Genomic DNA, 20,410 nt, shown 5'->3' with positions numbered 1-20,410 from the left:
TCCAACTAGCGAGCACCTTCAGAAACCTGGTGAGTTTTGCAGAGAAAGAGTACATGCATGTTGAGAGGAAGAGACAGTCTTCCCTTTGCATTTTTTAACATGCAAAACATGTAAATCACTAATCCTAGTAGGTAAGCAAGGGTCCTGATTCATAGCACTGTTAGTGGGATGTACCTCCTTTAAGCTATAAGTCAAAGTTCAAATGTAGTCCAGTATTGATGAAACACATCTTTTTTGATGATTTGCCAGTGCCAGTTCACCTCAGGCAGATCCCATCCACATAGTGCCAGACTGGTGCACCAGAGTCAGGTTCTTAACATAACTGTACATTTGGCAAGGACACAAAGCGGAATGAGGGAGCTTTAAAGAATTCCAACAGCTCTCATAATTTGTTTCTGAAGACAGCTATTCAACTTCCCCAATACTGCCCGAAATCCCAGTGACTGAAAACAGGTGCTAGTTTGAATATTAAAAGGGATACTCTGGGTCCCACATAAAGCACCAAAATTATTTCAATATCAAATAAGACAATTCAGAAAGATGCTCAGTTAGAACACACATGTAGAACAGCCATGAAACACACTGTTTCTACACGCTTTTCTATTAATGTGCTCCAAAAACTGTTTAGGAAGAGAGGAAGTCTCACTGCTGACAGAAATTTGCAGACCCACAACCAATATTGCATCTCAGGTCTGCCCAGAAAGCCTATGGGAAGGCCTGTACAGAACAGTTCACTGGATTTTTGGAGATCAGCTATGTTCATCTTGTTATCAATATCAAGTCTAATGGCATTAGAGTGACTTGGCTCCAGAATGGAATATAGGACGTTCAAAACCAAACACAGAATCATAGAAGCATTGAGGGGTGAAAAGACCTTCATGATCATCGAGTCCAACCTTTGACCAAGCACTTCTGTGTTCACCACTAAACCGTATCTCCAAGTGCCACATCCACATGCTTGTTGAACGCTTCTAGAGGTGATTCAACGTCTTCCCCAGGCAGTGTATTTCAATGCATGAACAACCCTTCAGTGAAGGAATTTTTCCTAGTATCAAATCTAAACCTCCTCTGGCACAACTTGAGGCTATTTCCTCTTGTCCTTTCATTTGTTACTTGGGAGAAGAGACTGACCCCCACCTGGGTACAACCTCTTTTCAGGTGGTGTAGAGAGCAATAAGGTCTACCCTGAGCCTCCTTTTCTTCAGGTTAAACAACTCCAGCTCTCTCAGCCTCTCCTCATAGGACTTGTGCTCCAGACCCTCCACCAGCTCCACTGCCCTTCTCTGGACACGTTCCAGCATGTCAATGTCTTCCTTGTAGTGAGGGGCCCAGAACTGAACACAGAATTCAAGGTGCAGCCTCACCAGTGCTGAGTACTACTGGCACACTTGTATCCTAATATCCTACCAAGTACTGCTGGCCACTTCATTTTTGATACAAGCCAGGATGCCATTGGCCTTCTCAGCCACCTGGGCACACTGATGGCTCATGTTCAGTTGGCTGTTGACCAGCATCCCCAGGCCCTCTTCTGTAGAGCATCTTTCCAGCCACTCCTCCCCAAGCCTGTAGCACTTGCATGGGGTTGCTGTGATCCAAGTGCAGGACCCCACACTCGGCCTTATTGAACTCATACCACTGGCTTCAGACCATCAATCCAGCATGTCCAGATCCTTCTGCAAAGCCTGCCCTCCAGAAGATCAACACTCCAACCAAACTTGGTGTTGTCAGCAAATTGACTGAGGGTGCCCTCGATCCGCTTGTCCAGATTAGTGATAAAGATACTGTGCAGGACTGGCCTCAGCACTGAGCCTGGGAACACCACTTGTGACCAGCTGCCAGGATACAGCAAACATAGGCAAATGTGTTTTCCTGTCAGACCACAAATTCATTAAAGAGCACTCACAGTTCTGTTACTCAAATACGCTTGGCAGAATTTAGGATCCAATTACAATACAAATGACAGTAGAAAAAAAACTTCCACTCATTAAATCAACAGCTCCTTTTTGTAACCTAAATTTTTACAGAGAGATATAAATCAGACCTGAGCTTACCAATCTGGACTCTATTTGTAACAGGTTAAAACTGTCATTAATGTACAGCTGATAGAGAACCTGGAACATGGAAGTATATTTGCTATGGTCAATACTTATTTTTAAGGTAATAGGTATGGAAAATAAATACGCTTAAAAATACTAAGTGGAATTTTAACGTGGGGTTTTTTTAATTAAAAATTTGTCCAAAAAGATGAGTATTTACAAAACACTGAGCCTTTCAATTCTGTTATCAAAACCTGCTGAGCCCAGTACACATAAACCTTACAGAAGAATATTATACAAATCCAAAATACAGTAAGATCAATAAAATTAATCTGATTGACTTAATAAAAACTACACCCTCCTCCAAATAGGAAACATCAAATACGAACCAGTGCAGCTGGAATTGAATATGCAGACTTCCAATAGATTCATTAGACACAGCCACTGGGTTGTAAACTAACAGTCTAGTAACTGACACTAGATCAAATCCATTGCTTGTGTGTTTAATGTAATCTGTATGTACAAAATTTACAAATATTTTCAAAGGTTCATTCCTAGTCTTTGTAAAGATGTCATAATTAACTCAATAAAATTGAGGCAATCTCTGTCTAGGAGTGTTTATGTATAAGGGCTTAAGTTCTCTGCCCAAAAGACAAAAAGAATTTAAATTCTTCTGTTAGACTGAAAAACAGAAAATAAGGCAGAACTCAAATTTTAAAAGGCCATTTTTTACCAGGCTACACACACTGAGTGTCCTTTCTTATTAGAGGCAGAAAAAAGGAAAAATCCATATGACTCAATCTCAGATAGGGAGCAGGATATGGTAAACTCTTCAGAAGTCCACGTATTTGTTTGCAGAGAATCGTTACTTAATGATTTCAGAGAAAGGCAACACAGACCTCATCTAGTGTCTAGCATAAATAGCTAAGAAGACTGACATGCACAGAGATAGGTAGCTTCATGATGCAAAAGAAATCAAAGCAGAAATCTGCACATGGTTCTCTTTCCTTTTATAAAGCACATAAGATTTCAGATCAGATGATATTTCACCTTGGTCAGTAACAGAAGGAAGCCTTCACATCAAAATCAGCCAAACACTTAATTTCACTGGGTTACTGGCAAAGCAACATTGACAGGCACTTGGCTGGGCTGTTGTGCTGGTGACCCATTACTGAGAGGTGGTTGTGCAACAGCAGCTGATTCCATTTTGCTGATGTGTGTTATGAAGCGTAACCGAAGTTTCAAAGCTGGTCTTAAATTACAAATTATTTTCTCAACCTGTTTTAAAAAAAAAAAAAAAGGCATTCGATAAAAAACAGGAGTATTTTTATGTTTCAATACTGTACACAAACATCACATCAGCAACAAAAAATGGAAAAATATATAGTAAATAGAGTTATTTACATTAATATTTTATTAATCATGCTAACTTTTGGACCTCTTCTGACAACTAACCTTAAAAAAACCCCTCCCTGCTGTAACAGACACCAAAGCTCTGTAAAACAAGTCACACAATTGATTTTTCCCTCAATGTGGATGTGGATGCAGTCTTGCTTTTGCAACATGTGAAGATACATTAATTAATCAGAAATTATGCAAAAACTTAAAAGATATAGAATGAAATGAGGAAATGTTATGAAACATCCAATAGCTTTATTTCTAGTGATTGCTTTAATAATAGTATTTAAAGCACCCTAAGGCTGTATTTTAAATTTTGGACTATATAATTAATCTTGGAATCTGAGATACCTAGTCTACTGCATCTGAAGCTTTTAAGTTAGTACAAGTGCACCAACTTCATAATTTGTATATAGAGATCTAGTCAACTGTTAAGCAGTTTGTTGTACTGCTACCTAGAAAACAATTTATAAAAAGGTTAAGTTACTGTATGGGATGAAAGATTAATAACGTATCAATATCTACTGTTTACTTACTTGGTCTTTCACGCTATCACCTGTAAACATATACTTCATATGATACAAAAAGTCACATATAGGATCCATGTAGTTCAGGTGGGAGCTGTACCGATCTGCATTCAGGAGCATTTCATAAAACGCCACTCCAATCTGTTTCCACGGACACAAAGAGCAGCCCAAATGAAAATAATTTTTAAAATGCTTTAGAGTAGAAATACAGTTAAACAGTATAAAATATGTACTGCTTTTCAGGTATCTACGATTCCTATCAATTCATTTTCTTACAAGGACAAATGGGCAGATCTAAGTCATCCCATTATGCTTAACTAAATGATTCCCAAGTTAAGTTTTTCTTTCTAGAAGAGTGTCTGCAATATGACACTTTTCAGGTCATCTGCCTACTGGCCAGCTCTCTCTCTTTTCTCCTCCCCGACCCTTATTCACACTGACATGAATGTAAGAAACAGCTTATGTTCTTCCATCCTCACAATTCAGCTCTTGCACACTTCCTTCCAATGCACAGGGCTTTTAAAACAGGCAGTAAGTCTGATGTATATTTTGCATGCAGTTTGAGAGCCAAAGAAAGCATGTATTGCTTGATATTTTTGGGCTGTATTTCTTTCCTTGTTTAAAAAAAAGTTCTAGGTGTTTTATTCAATAAGATTTCAGTTAACTGGGTAGGCTGAATACCAACTCAGCAATTCAGATCCTTGCAATTACTGTTTAATTCATAGAGAATTTAATTGCAAATATTTATTAAAGATTTTGACCATATTCTGCTTCGTAATAATTGCAAAGCTAAATTAATATGTACTATATAAAGCAGACCACAAGCTACTCTTTACCTCTATCATGCATCGTGTCCTCTCCTGCTGGAACCGTTGCAGAAAAGGACCAACAAGGTGGTAAACGTAGAGCAACTGGAACTCTGTTTTCACTATGGGTATCAATGATTCTGTGAGGAACCTGCAGTATGTCAAGACATTTACTACTTCAGCTTTTGCTTATTTTGTTTTTTTTTCTTCCTTCCCCCGCCCCTAAATTCTAGCCAAAACATCACATTCTCTCTCACAGATTTAGGCCTTTATTTTAGAAAAAACAGTGTAACTCCACAAATATTAGTTATTTCAAACATTAGTTATTTCAGGGATGCTCTAGAATTAAGAATAACATTTACTGTTACAGTTGATGCTTTGGGAATATGCTACAGTTAATACTTTAAGAAAAATTCAAATTAATAAAAACATAAAAGCTAATCAGGATAAAAAAGGTTCATTAAAGACAGTCACACTTTATATGAAAGCCCTGAAGCCCATAGACAACAGGAGTTATGTCAGTGGAAGAGGGAGCTGGAAAAAACTTGTGACCCATCTGGAGAGTTTCGGAGCTCTCATATTTATCTGCTGGTGTAAGTGCTATTAGGTAGAGCTTTGTCATCTACAATATATATGGAATTCAAAAGACAAATTATTGATCAAATATCATTACACCTACTTAGGAATGAGAGAGAGCTGCCCAATGCTAGAATGATGCCAGACAGCATGTGCCAAAGCCAAAGTGTAGCTACAGCTCATCTCAGAATAAGACTGGTGACATGCTGTGAAGTCAAACAGCTGGAATGGGTAACCAACCCACTCTGTCTCTGATGTCAAGCTGGGACTGTTGATAACATTCACAATGCAATCATGGAGAACAATCCAGTATGGCTCCTGGGGAAAAATAACCGACAAAACAAAATAAAACAACCAAAAAAACCCCCAAACAAACAAACAAACCACACACACAAAAAACCCCAAACAACCCAAACGAAAAAGTCAGAATTGCTTCTAAAAGAACACTAAGAACTCTATGTAAGATAACGTTTCCTCAGCTCTTTCTACTATTATTGCATTTCTAAAATGTGTATATATATAAATGTTATAAACAACAATGGTAGTTTATAACCACATCTGACAAAGATGAAAATTGAAGCAGCACAGTACAGAAAGCATCTGTGTTAGCAGGTATGGCACATTCAAGAGTGGAACGATCAAGACACATCTAATGAATTTAATTGTTTAATCAGCTATTATAAAGGTCTCCAAAAGAAGCAAAGTAGAGGCAAAAAACCTTAATGGAAGGGGACTGAGAATTTTCTAGTCTTCTGAGTGCAGGCACAAACAGACCAAAAAACCAATATGAAAACAGGAATAACAAAAGGCAAAGAATACAGATGAAGATGCAAGGAGAGGGAACAGGAAGAATAAAAAAAAAAAAGGATTAAATCCATGTTGGCTTCTTTCCAAGAAGAGGAACCATTTTATTGCAGAAGAGAAGTCACAAAGAAAGGATAGTTGTGGCACATATAAGCAAGAGGTACACAAGATCGTGCAGTCTTGGTCAGGTATTAAGAGTCATGATATTCAGAAGATCAAAGTTCCTAATGATACACGAACTATAGTACTGCACACGTTTCCATTTGCAATCTTAGGCACATCTCATTTACATGGTTTAAGAACTACAGGATGTGAAAATGCAGGTATTATAAAAAAAAATAGCTTGGCATCAGAACCAGATTTTCAGTTATTACATTGTCCAGTTCTCAATACCACACATGGCATTTAGCTATATTTAAATAGAAGTGATTTATCTTTTCATCCTAGCCCCAAAATTTAACAGAAAAACCAAAAAAATGGTCGATTTTTCCATGCTGGAGGAGTAGATTTCTCAAACACGCACACAGTCTTCTGACTAGCTCTTTGTGGAATCTACAGATGTTAGCTATAAGTTTTTAAACATTCTAGGAAGATGATAAACCTTTCATGGAAGAAGATATTTTTATTTTAAAATACAACACATTGACTCACTGGTAAGGCTGTGATAATTAGTCCAATTGCATTCATCCAAGCTGTGATGTTCTCTCTTGGTACCAGGGGCTGACTAGAGATAAAGAAAAAAGAAAATGAAAGCTCTGAAAATACAAAATTGCAATTTGTGTTTCTCGTGCATCTAAAGGCAAAGAGTATTTCTCTAGTTGAGAGACCTATAAAAACAAACAGGTATTTAGAAAAGTCAGAAGATGATATAAATGCTACTGTGATGTTGTGTGCAAACTTTGTTTGGGCACGTTTTGCATTAGTAGCAGGTTTCCTTCAAGGCCTACAATCTTCTTCCTTAAGCTTTAGTGCTCAAGGTTTGTTTGTCCCTTTATTGACTCCTTCCCTCCACGTGTCCCAAAAAGAGCTAACAATAAAATTACTAAGCTGAATGAGGCTAAATCCGAATCATTTCAGTCTGTCATTGCTCAAAGGTGTCAACTGAATGACTACAAGAATACTAGGTCCTTTCTTTCACTACAGTATTTTTCACAGTGGATGAGCAAGAAAGAGAGCTATGGGTCAAATTTAATGCATCATGGCAAAGGTTAGCCTTGGCACACCACTGTTTCAAAGTACTCTGATTTACATTACCATCTGGAGGATTCAGAGTTCTGCCAATGCTTCTTGCCCCTTTGCATTCAAAGATACTGTGATGTTAACTGATGAAATGTCCTCCTTTCAGCATAGTTGAAAGAACAACACACTTTTTCCAGTCTCTGCTTCTGAACCCCAAGGATAAGACCTTCATCTAGGTGAGGTCTTCCCTCTAACTTTTATGGGCATCATGCCAAGTCAACTGTTCCTGAAGCACAACAATCCACTACAGCAATCTAACATGTGATTTTTCTGCTTGACCCCTGTAGCCTTGTTTGTCAGCCAAAAATGCTTTATACATATAAAACTTAACCTATGTACACTTAATTAACAATTTAAAAAAAAAAAAAATTAGTATCATGGACTACTTGGGAATCTAATTACGTATGATATATTGCAGGAAACTACTTCAGAGAGCCAACATACCTCTTCAGCACAACGTTCAGTAGAGCATTGCCCACCTCCTTCCCTGGAACAGCCAGAGCCATAAGCTCAACACAGGTAACGTGCAGAGCATGGGCAGCTGGTTAGGAAACTCATTGAATCTCCAGTCGCAATTTGGAAATGGACCAGGTGATTTGCCTGCCATAGGTGACAATGATTAAGGAAAAAAAACCTACCCCAACACAGACTAGTATAAGCAGCACACTGATTAAAAAAAAAACAAAACAAAAAACAAAACCAATGCACATACCACATACTACATTGAACTGAAGGTTACTGAAATAAGTAGAACAACTGCACTTCATAAAAATAGATATAGAACAAAAGTATCAATATAAGATACTGATACTCAACCACTGAAGGACTGCATGAATACATACCTATAAATGTATTACACACACAAGGCCATGCAAAGGATAAAGTTCCCCATTTAAGAGGTGGAAAAAAACCAACACCAACCACCTCATTCACCCTCTGCTTCCAAAATGAAAATAACAGGGATTTTCTCTTCTGCATAATCAGAAACCATTAATTTGCCTCTCTGTAAGATCCTCTATCAGACTTCTTTATGTAAAAGGACCACCTGCTTATCTCTGAAATATTCTGCTTTCCCAACCAAGACTAACTTAGTTGAACTACATACAGAAGAGTCTCTAAACACAGTTAACATTTGCATAAAAGCAGAGGTTTATGTAATTTTAGCTTTCTTTGGAGAGACCAAATAAACTTCTTTCAAGTTACATATCAAAGAAAGGGAAGTTCAGGAAAAGAAGTGAAGGAATACATAAAATCCCAAAAATTGGTCAACTTTGTAAAGCTGCTCCAGAAAGAAGCCAAAGTCCAGGGAGATTCCAGTAGTGCCGTTCTCTAGTTTGTCAGCTATTCCCACAGAACTTAAAATCAGCTCTAGTCATAATGGCAAAAATTAATAACAGGCAGCAATTAAGAAAACATAGGTTTGTGTTAAATAACTTCTAGCTTTTCCTTCTTAAAAAACAGATTCTCAGCAGTCTTTAACAGCACATATATCAAGCTTCAATTAGACACAGCTAGTTATATACTATCTTAAATGTGTCACTGCTTCCAATATTTCATTCTTAGTAATACTGATAATGGCACTGGAAAACAGCAAGCTCATTTTAGGCAATTTTTTTAAATACTTATGCTTTGCAACAAGCTTATTTTTTGTGGTAATTAGAAGTCAATCAGAATGCATAAACATCAGTAATTGTATTTCCATGTGCTGCTTTAAACAGTGAAATATTTATGTAGCTGTACTGTACTTTGTTTTCCCCATATCTTTCAAGATGTTTACTAGGGCAACACAGTCCCTGTGTAGAATAATAAGGTAAGAATAATAATGTGAATTTAGACTGATATATGCAGCTAAATAATGACTCCAAGCTTTATTTTACATCTGAACAGACAGGAATTGAACTTTATATTTGATGAAATGAAGCTAAAAAATTGTCATAGCTGACTTAATGCAAACTTTCAGAAGGATATTGTCTACCAGTCTTCCAATGAGCTTGCAATAGTAAGTGTCATCAGGAACCCATGGATTTCTTCACGGGGATTCATAGCACATTTGAGGTAAGTATCACTTAGGCACCAGCCCAGTGGGCGATTATCTTTGAGAGAGCCAATTATGGCATGAACAAGTTTTCTCTGAGGTTTGTGCGCTCTCTGAGATGCCCCTCATAATAGTGAAGAGTGTTGTACAGGTAAGTCACTGGTCGGTCTGCCAAGAAGAAAATGAAAACAGCAAAACCCAGAAATAATTTCTAGCATCACTCTATGTTTATGGTGGCAAATATAAAACTAAAACCAAGAGCTATACAAGACTAAGTTGTATGCATTTAAGAGCAGCACATACGGAATTGATTCACGTTCTTTATTTCAATATACTCTACAAAACCGATCCTTTGTCTTGTACATACTTTAAATGTGTTTGCAGAACAAAAGAAATGGAACAAAGAAGATCAGTATTACTAACAGTTCACATCTTAATGATAATATTAATATATTGTAAACAAACCAACTAAATAATCTCTTCATATAAAATAGGAAGGATTCAGGTATGAAGTCACAGTAAAGAAAGAACATTGTAAATTGCTGAGCATAACACAGCAACAATATCTAAAAAAAGACCTTATTATAACAGTGTAGATATTAAAGCATTAAAAAAATCAGGTAAAGTTATTTGAATCTTAAGTAAGTATAGAGAGAGGAACTACTTTTCAATTGTTTCGGTCTTGGTAACAGAAAGTTTGTTAGGACATCAGTCCAAGTACTTACTGCTAGAAGGGAATGAAAGGGAAAGGTGTGAAGGAAGCAAGAATTAGCAAGAGATACCTGATTTAAAGCAAGTTCACTGTTAGTAAGCTGAAATTCACTAAACAGGGAATACAGCTCTCTGTGTAAATGTACACCAGGTTTACAGAATATGAAAGGAATAAAACACTGTTGTGCTAGTACATGAAAAATTATGAGTGAAGGAGATGAAGGAGAATAGAATGACTGCAACAAGAATATAGCTGTGTGTATTCATGGATAACTTACCATGAAACTTGTATAAACCTCCCAGATGATCCAATAAAGTTTCTAGTGATTTAGACACTGGAAGCAATTCCAGAAATCTATGAATCACAATATCAAACACTGGCAGAAAGCGCAGGCATACATTTCCAAAATAAATTGGTAAGTACTGGGGCTGGATCTGAACTGGTGGATTGACTTGCTCTGCCAAGCCCTCGAAATAAAGTTTTTCAGGATATTTCTGGAGGGAAAGAAATCCAACAAAATCTAAATCTCCCTAGAAGCAATGGATTAAACATTCAGCATCTATATTGCTTTAAAAAAGACATTTCATAATCCTCTTCTTATCACATTTGAATTCAATGAGATGATTTCACTGTAAAGCTTACTGAAGAAAATTCAACTCTGACTGAAATCAGTTATTAGACTAGTAGATAACAACTTAAAAAAAACAAACCGCAAAACAAAATTTCACCACCACTCAGAATGGGCATAAAAGAACACTAAGCATCTCAAGACAAAACTGGAAGCAGTCAGCACTTAACTGTCCTTTGTCAAGTACTTCAAGAGAAAACCTGGGGGAAATCAGCACTACTGAAATTTTCTGCATCATATACTGAATTAGAACACTAGAAATAATATGCATGGAATAATTTCCCTGGGAATGAACTGGAGTGTACACAAATAACAGATGGGTACTACTGAGCTTATGACGTTTTACCTGTTTAAAACACTGTATGGCTAAGGCAGAGGGCTAATATAGACCAAATAGCTTCTGGAGCAGAACCAGATGGCATGTGTTAAGTTACATGAGAGTTTGCTTGTATCTGTTCCATCTCAGTGTTCATTTTGTTTTTGACAGAACAGTCCATTGGTACATCCTTTTCTAGCCAGCAGAAGCCAGTACAGTTATAGTGGCATTAAAATCTCAGCAATTTTCTTCCCTAAATATCAGGCTATCATGTTCTTGCCACACAAAAGATGGAAGAAGCTTTAATAATTAGAAAAAAACATAGGTTTAACTATTGGTATAGTCATGAAACACTAGAAAGAAATACCTTCTCCTGCATAAAAACTCTGTTCTAAATGAATTTCAGTAAAATCAAGATTTTAAAATCATTTGAGTTAGATGAGCAAGAATGAACTTCCAAGCAATTCTTAAGCTGCTTCTTTCTTTGAATATTACTGTTTATAATTTTAAAGTTATTACATATAGTAATTTATTATTTTCACACTAGCCTAAACAAATTACAGCTTACTAGGTAACTCCATAAACTGATCAAGCTGACCTGTAAGTGATGGCTGATCTCGCCTCCACAGAAAGTATTACAATAAAAGAATGCTATTAACTTTGATACCTTGTGGTAACTCATGTGCTTTGTATGCCAGTCATTCTGCAGCCAGTGTTCTGGAGAATTCTCCTTCACAAAGTCACTCACTCTGTTTCTGAAATCATTAGGCTTCAATAAAAGTAATTGAATTATGAAGTAACAGACTTGAGCTTCATTTCCTTCATGACTACGCATAGCCTGAAACAAAATGGATCAGATAATACAAAATTACAGTTGACACTGCTGTCTGCTTTATAGCCCCTAAACATGGCAGCAATCACATTTCCTAGCCACACTAGGTACATCCGCACACAAATTCACACTGAGCATATGGTCTTTCAACTCTATTTTTCAATAGGTTCAATCCTCATCCCGTTCCTTATTCCACAGGTAGAAAGTCTTAAAACTCCCTAGTGATAGCACTTTCTCTAACAATTATAGCTCTCTTTTATCTGTCAGTTCTCTTATTGAAAATAACCAATTAATGACAATGAAGTCGAGATTGCTTCAAATTTCTGGCCACTCTGATATGTTTGGACTTCAGTTTGAAAACCAAACTAGAATTCAAACAAACAATTTTACATTAAGATGAGGTTTTAAATTATACATAAAGCATTATTACTGAATGAAAATCTAGTTCTCTGTGGGCAAATACTGCTTTATTTTTAGGATAACATGAAAAAATAGAGAACATCATTTCTCCCTTATGATGAAACAGGCTGAATTCTAAGCAAAGCATATACTAATGGCTACATGATTTTCCATTAGTTTCTTAATCATGGCATGCCATATCCCTTCTATCTTTCTTCAGAAATCACAGGACCATAGAATCATTTACAGTGGAAAAGACCTTTAAGATCATTGAGTCCAACCATTAACCCAGCACTGCCAAGCCCACCACTAAACCATCAGTGCCACATCTACAAGCCTTTTAAATACCTCCAGGGACGGTGACTCAACCACATCCCTCAGCAGCCTATCCCAATGTTTGACAGCCCTTTCAGTGGAGACATTTTTCCTGATATCCAATCTAAACCTCTCCTAGCACAACTTCAAGCTGTTTCATCTTGTCCTGTCACTTGTCACTTGCAAAAAGATACCGCCCCCTGCCTGGCTACAGTCTCCTTTCAGGTGGTTGTAGAGAGCAGTAAGGTCCCTTTTCTCCAGGCTAAACAGCCCCAGCTCCCTCAGCTGCTCCTCATAAGACACGTGCTCCAGTCCCTTCACCATCTCCATTGCCCTTCTCTGGACTTGCTCCAGCACCTCAGTGTCTGTCTTGTAGTGAGTGGCTCAGAACTGCCTGTAGCACTGCACGGGGTTGTTGTGACCCAAGAGCAGGACCTGGCACTTTGCCTTGCTGAAACCTCAGACAACTGGCCTCAGCCCATTGATCCAGCCTGTCCAGATCCCCTGCAGAGCCTAAATAACTGCACAGCTCTGAGGTCAGAGACCCAAATCTCTAATCACGGCACTTAGTAATACTAGTTCAATGGTTGCCACTAAATAACCAAGAAATGCTTTTCCTGAAGGCTCAGAGAACTACAAGACTTGGAATTTTACACTGCTTAAAGAAGTAATCTATTATTTTACTTGTTTATTGGTTTAGCAACTAGTATTTAAGACCAATGCATTTTTAAAAAGATTGCTCCCATGAAAGTGAGTCAGAAAGCAGACTCTGCCTGAAGAACTGTCATCTTATCTTCTGAAGCAATACTTACCAAACACAGTATCAACCTATCCAGCGTTACAATATTGTATTTCCACACCATGTCATTGAGAATCTCAATGCATTTATTGAGCTGCTGGCCTCCTGCAGAGGTAGAGAATTCATACACCAAGAAATCTGCAAATGTTCTGACATGTGCCACCAGAGCTCTGGCCCCAATTCTTTCTAACACTCTAGAAGGGAAGACAAAGAAAGAAAAAAAAAAGGCAACACGAAGTTGTTACAGTTATTAATATATTTTTAACTAGTCTACTTGATATGCATCAGTGGGTTTTAACACAGTTGTCTTATTAAAAAAAAAAAAAAGAAAAAACTCTCTCCCTTTACTAAATTAATTGAAGAAATCCCCAAAGTAAAGCAAAAAACCCCAAACAAACAAATCCTTAGAGCAACAGAATTCCAAAGTCTGAATACTAATCAGGAGAAATGCCTCAAGCTCACCAATTTCATCTGCAGTATTCTGCCCAGAACCCATGCTTTACTTATGCAATTTTAGTTATACACCTCTTAGGACAATCTTCTGCAACAAAACTTCATTTTTCCACGGTATGCAGTTTAATACAGCCATAGCATTATTACGCTATTTCCTCAATGCACTGAAGAGTAACACATGCTATCATAAATACTGTTTCAACAGACCTAACAAGGACTGAAAAGAAGTAAATATCCTTTTCACAACTGGAACTGACGCTGTTACTACCAAGAACAGATAAAAAACCACAGGATTACTACTTCCATAATGAATTTTCATCTTAATCCAACATTTGTTTTTTAAAAAAAATATTTGGCCTTTCTCCATGCATAAATTATAAATAAATGTGTTATATTTGTTTACTATTTAAGATTGTGTGAAACACTGCTATTACAAGTAAACTGATTAGTTCAAACACATCATATCCTTGTTTCTCACCAGGAAAAGTATGCATTGCAGACCAATCTTAAACACTGCACAATTATTATGGTATGCTGGCTAGTACCTAGCTCCACTCTCTTTTTCATGCTCTGCATGCTCTGAATTAATTTAAAAAAATCAAGCTGTTACTGCAGAAGGCCCATGTCCTCAGAACTGGGGATGTTGCTGTAATAAATTTGAAACAGCGTGTCTTTTAAGCTCACCTGAAGCCAATTTGATTAATGTGATCAGTGTCTAACAGCATCTTCCATAGGAGACAAAGAAAAAGCGGGGATGAACCTTGAGCAGAAAAGTGTGTGATTATGTCATTTTCATTGGTCATAGACTTCCACTTCCGGTATTCTTCTTCCACATTCTTCTTCAGGTTAAAGCGGCTTTCCTGAGGTACATTATTCTGCTTGAAGAACACCTGAAAAAAGTAGGCTTTGCTGTGACTGAGAGCCTATAGAACAACATTTGAACAGGTAAACTTTAAGAGTTCTTACTTTCTTATGAGTTCTTACTTCCTTTTACAATACAATCTATTAGGTAGGGTTGTTATTTCACTGTGACATAACAGTGACTGTTTCATCACTAACATGACAAACTGCCATAGGAAAAAAGGCTTCTCCAACTTTTTATTTTATTTTTTTAATTTTTAAAACATCTGATTTGCCTTGCACCAGAAGTATCAGTTGACCAAACTTAGCCTAATACTACTCCAGGGGAAGCTAATGCTTTTCTGAAGAAATAGCAATGTCACAATCATGCTGCATTCTTCAGGGACTTGAGATTAATGCAGTCTAGACAGGGGAAGAATCCCACCAACTCACAAAAGGTAAAGGATGTTGTTAAGAGGGTAAATTCACTGTGTTTCCAGTTGTAAAATCATCAGTTTTAAACTATTACCTGCAGAGGAGCTGGAAAACAGCTTAGTGTATGTGATGCCCAGTTATGTGGAGTAAAACTCATGATAGTCTGCAGTATGTCCTTGCACCAAGTTCCCTGAATTGAATCAGAACCTGTGAAAAAATCTAAAAAATGGATCAATGATATTAGAATTTCACAGAAAAAACATTTCTTACTGGTATTCCTTTTGTCATCATATGCATCAAGGCTTTGCTAGTTCAACTCAGTTTCCATTTTCTTTGACTCTTATTTACTCTACAGAACCACCTGGATATTACCTTTCTTATGCTATTAACAATAAGAAAATTATTTTTAGGTTTTGAGCTAGAAATAAAGCAATCATGATTTTAACATTTTATATTTAATTTCCTGTAATGGCAGTAAGATAAGTTTCTGCTGATTAACTGATTAGATTTTTTTTAAAAATCCTGAAGAAGATGATGATGAAGTTGCCAGAAGAGATTTTATATTGCTTTAAAAAGGCTTCTCAGAAGCACCTGTCCCAATTAAGTAGAAATAAAACAGAAGCCTCATTCCTCCAACCCTTGTGTTGATTTCATTAAAGGTTCAGAAATGGTTAAAAAAACAAACAAAAAACCCACAAAGAAGTCCTTTTCCTTTCAAATCACCTCTACCAGTCTTTGTGAACCACTTGTTCTAACTCTCCAGCGACTCTCTAGACTAGAATCATAAAAAAGGAGAGAAAACATACCCGTCAAAGCTAACAAAAACCTGATCCATGTCATTGCACATTGTTAAAACATTAAAACACAACACAGAAGCTTCCCCTTCTCCCTTCCCCAAGAAAGAAAACCCAAAACACATACTACCTTTTCTTAAATGTAAGCTGTAGAGGCTTCCACATGAGCAGTACAGTTGCTGTGAATATTCTATGATTTTTTTCTAAATGGCATGTATCAGTAGTCAATCCAAATATTTAAATTTAAAATAATGAAGCTAAAAATAAGACAGTAAAAAAAACCCAAACCCCAGTCATATGGTACCTCTGTGTAAACTTTTAAACAATGTCTGATTTCACTACTGCTTTAATAACAGCTTCTTGCCTAAATAAAAGTAGCTAGAAATTAAGATTACACTTCTTTCAAAACCAGAAGTGCATGGAATATGTTTTATGACTAGATCATTTCCATGATATTTTACTGAATACTATTTTAGAGAAATGGCTTGACCACAGCTTTTACTTGGATGTACTGCTATTACCTGTCACATGTGTTGCCCTTGCTAGAGTTAAGATCAAAGCCCTGTTGAGTTCTTCTGATTCTCCTGAAAGAACTGTTTTGGGATCACTGAGGAACCGTGTGAACTGTGGTTGGACTTCCGAGCTGCCCAAAGCTGTGATTAGCCTTAGAGCAGTACTCTCAACACTGAAAGAAGGAAACAGTCCAGTTAGCAAATAATGTTTATACTAGTGCTTCTAAGGTTCTAAACCCACCTTTTTCCTCCATTTTCTGCTTCAAATAATACAAATCCCAAAAGATTTGTTTTGAAAATTATGTTCTTAATCGTTTTGAAAAGTTCGCTTTTTCTACTGTTTAATAAATTTGTCATCAAATATTTCAGTACTTTATTTTTAAATAAAGCACTCAAAAGTAGATTTAGTGAAAATTCCAGCTGCAGAGCCCCTGAAAAAAAGCCTGAAGTCTCTCCAATTTAGAGCCCCCCTTTTGCACATCTTCATCTAAAGAAGGGTACACAGATGAATAAATATATGCAAAGCCAGAATAAAAAGGCATGAATAATGCATAGGAAGCTTCAAAGCTAACTACCACCTTGAAGCAGACAGCACTAAATTGTCCTTATTACATAAATGAGGAAGTTGAGGAAGTACAGTTTTTGATTAAAAGTACTTTTATTTCCAGTGCTTTAGATGGAAGCACTTTTCACACCAGGTAGTTTGAAGTAATTGAAAAGACTTTTATAACATTGTGTCTTTGAAATACCAAAGCCATAGATAAGTTTAATCCATTCTAGTTGCATGCAGTGCTTATTAAAAGTGACTAACATCTGTATTTCAGATGAGGTGAATATTCAGTGAGGTGAATAAAGAGAGCAAGACCTTGAATTTAAGGAGAAACTTGTTTTAACTTGTTTTCTTTATGCTTGATAAAGGATACGCAACTGGGCAATTTGAATTTGGACTAAGAAACTGAGAATCCTGGTCCAGTGGAAGGTGACTCTGCCCATGGCAGAAGAATTGGAACTACATAATCTTTAAGGTCCCTTCCAACCCAAACCATTCTATGACTCTATGAATTCACTGCGTAATTAAGATTTTCTAGATATGAACTGATAATAATGAAGTTGCTCTGTCTCACATACTCCTACAAGATTTATTGTACTCTGAGAGTGATTGGACACTATTTTCTACAACTTTTCTACAATAAACCCCAGATTCTACATAGAAACTGAATCTCATACTCTTCAGCTTTGTTAACAGTAAGTTACTCTTAAAGCTTTTCCCTGGAATTATCTCCATAACCACCCTAGAGCTTCTCTAACCAGGTTTTCCATCTTTCATGTATTTAAATTAGCCCCTGTTCTATGCATTGTTTACGCTGATATAAGACACACACCTTGATGGAAGTACTCATGTCCCGTTTAAGCACAGTTCTCATGGGATTATGGCTAAATATGGCAAACGTCACTCACCACAGATGAAGCTGGTTCTGATTAGTCTGTGGCACAGCAGCCAAGGAATGAAGATGGCTGAGGAGCTGGACTCTGTAATGAGGCTGGATGTGATGCATCCGATAGCTAAACATTTCTAGCAGAGTATGCAAAATTCCCCATGCGTGAGATTTGAACACTGTTGGCAGGAGCTGACCTTATGAAAAAAAGTTTGTTAAGTAAGTTTTAGAACGGATCACACTTTGAAATACAACTACAGAATACACTGGAGTTATTAGGCTGCAAGTCAGATATTTGATTTGAAAAATGTACTACCTCCAAAGACATGTGTGCAAGTGCTGTCCAAAGATGCTGTAAATGTATAGAGCTTAATAATTTTTTGAATTAACATATACAGCAGACATGCAAATTATTTTAATGAGGGCAATTAAGTATCCCGTGTATCTAATTAAGTAACTTTGCTTACAATTTTCCATTAAGCATGTTTTTGCACAATGCAGCATAACTAGGAAGGTCTTGACCATACAAGAGATGGCATAAATGGACAGCAGCACATTCATCTGAAATTTACTGCAGCACTAGGACAACTTTTACAATTTTTTATATTAAAGTAATTTATATATGTTGCATCATTGTATTTTCAGTTTTATTATGGTCTCTAGTTGCCATTTAAAGAAAATACTACTTAACAAAAGGAACGGGGGGGAAAAAAAAAGGTTTTCTTTCTTACTGATAAAGCCTTTGATGCCCAAGGATTCTATTTCCATATAAACCAAAAGGCGACTATAGGTTTCCACAAGAGCAGGAGCCAAGGCCACACTAGATTTTGCATGGGCCAACTTAATCACCCTTGTAGCTATGCTATGAATTAGACTGAGGAAAGAGAGAAAGTATTTTTCAATCAAACCATGGACTTGAAATTTAAGAAATTTATTAACTAATTAACAGATCTATACACAACATGTTCAGGCATAGGAAATCTTTCTCATGATAATTAGCCACAAACAGATTTACAGGTTTAAAAAAAAAAAAAAAGCTGTCTGCATACTGTACCTCATTTTGGCATGAACTGTGAGTGAATCCAAGAGGTTCATTGGCAACGGGGTAATAGACCCTGATGCCGTACAATTAGTCCCTGGAAGAGGTGTTCTCATGTTGCCATTTCCATAAATAGTCTCTACTAGTACACCCATTGGCAAAGTGAAACACTCTGAATTGGTTGAATAAGCATTGCACAACAAGGCAATTTTGTAGTCATTCATCTGTAAACTTTTATTCCTTAAACTCTGTTGCAAAAACCTGCGTACCGAAGAGGTTAAACATTAGGCAGAAAGAATGCACAGACATTCCAGAAATACCACCACAATAACCTCAGTCGAAAAAATCCATTATAAAATAGTAGAAAAAAATCAAAATAGTTGTTAATTGCACCACATCAAAAGAACTTCAACTTATGCCACAGTTTCATTGTGTTACGACTTTTCTATATTAAAGACCTCAGCAGATAAATACACTTTAAAAACCACCTTTCAAGACGAAAACTTAACCCAATGTACTGCTTATCCACACTTTCCAAACCACAGCATAACAAAACCAGTCAATTTAATTTCAGATTCTCCATTAGCAATAAAGACTTATTATTCTGCAATAAAATATATCATTTCCATTAGCTGGATGACAGCATTTCCCTTTTTATGAAATATTTTGAGTTTGAACTTTGGCTTTTTGAATGACTTTGAACTCATTCCTTTGATAACCTTTATACAGTATCCCATCACACTACACATTCTGAATACAGACTTGGAACTTCCTATTTCATTATGTCTAGGCACAAATCAAAACATAACAAAAACCCCGCACTCACTCATGGTGAAGTTTGAGAGAATGAGGAATGGGAATCTGTAGCTTGGAGTTGTCACTATGGGCCTTCCGATTCAAATGAATCCAAATGCAGGTCATTGCAAAAGCATGAGTTGACTGGGGTTTGTTAATATCAGGTACAGGAATACACTAAAGAAAGAACACATGAATGTGACAAATCACATGGATTAATGTGCAGAAAACCGACTTAGATAGACAGTATTCACAAGGTCATGTTTTTCTTTTTTTCTGACCTGCAGCACCATAAGGAACATTTTTAAAGAACGGATTCTGCCCTCATCATTGTATGCTATTTTAAATCAAGAGCTCTGGAGGAGATCTGGACCTCAATAATTATTCTGAAAAAACACCCAAACCAAACAAATTATGTAAGACCTTGGCAAAAGGAAATTCATGCTTAGAGTATACAAATTCCACATATATATAGTTACAAAGTCTGCGCTTTTCCTCTCAGCCTCACACATACATTACTCCGAAATCAGTTATGGTATGTGCTTCCATAGTAGGTATTCAGTGGTTCACCAGTATTTTCTGAAAAATCTAAATTGTTTAGCATCACAGTTAATCCTTAAAGATTAATACATTTCTTATGAAAAGGTAGAAATACACCCCAAAATTAAAAGTTTTGGATACAGA

The 20,410-nt window shown here is 36.7% G+C and overlaps 1 protein-coding gene across 1 annotated transcript in view; it reads right to left on the bottom strand.

Annotated features, from left to right (window-relative positions):
* Positions 1-2,197: 2,197 nt before the first annotated feature.
* Positions 2,198-20,410, bottom strand: part of MED23 (mediator complex subunit 23) — a 36,079-nt gene continuing 17,866 nt past the window's right edge. The window contains 20 exon segments of the mRNA XM_032682893.1: positions 2,198-3,314; positions 3,971-4,102; positions 4,798-4,918; positions 5,447-5,661; positions 6,799-6,871; positions 7,831-7,933; positions 7,936-7,995; positions 9,355-9,414; positions 9,417-9,518; positions 9,521-9,589; positions 10,411-10,627; positions 11,745-11,915; positions 13,436-13,616; positions 14,560-14,765; positions 15,245-15,369; positions 16,466-16,629; positions 17,915-18,089; positions 18,624-18,766; positions 18,947-19,192; positions 19,758-19,903. Coding sequence (XP_032538784.1) covers positions 3,141-3,314; positions 3,971-4,102; positions 4,798-4,918; positions 5,447-5,661; positions 6,799-6,871; positions 7,831-7,933; positions 7,936-7,995; positions 9,355-9,414; positions 9,417-9,518; positions 9,521-9,589; positions 10,411-10,627; positions 11,745-11,915; positions 13,436-13,616; positions 14,560-14,765; positions 15,245-15,369; positions 16,466-16,629; positions 17,915-18,089; positions 18,624-18,766; positions 18,947-19,192; positions 19,758-19,903 — 2,883 coding nt within the window. The 3' untranslated portion in view covers positions 2,198-3,140.

This window comes from Chiroxiphia lanceolata, chromosome 3 (genome assembly GCF_009829145.1).
Source record: "Chiroxiphia lanceolata isolate bChiLan1 chromosome 3, bChiLan1.pri, whole genome shotgun sequence".
Taxonomy (NCBI): domain Eukaryota; kingdom Metazoa; phylum Chordata; class Aves; order Passeriformes; family Pipridae; genus Chiroxiphia; species Chiroxiphia lanceolata.
Note: the sequence above shows the minus strand (reverse complement) of the source record. Positions and strands in the feature narration are given on the sequence as shown.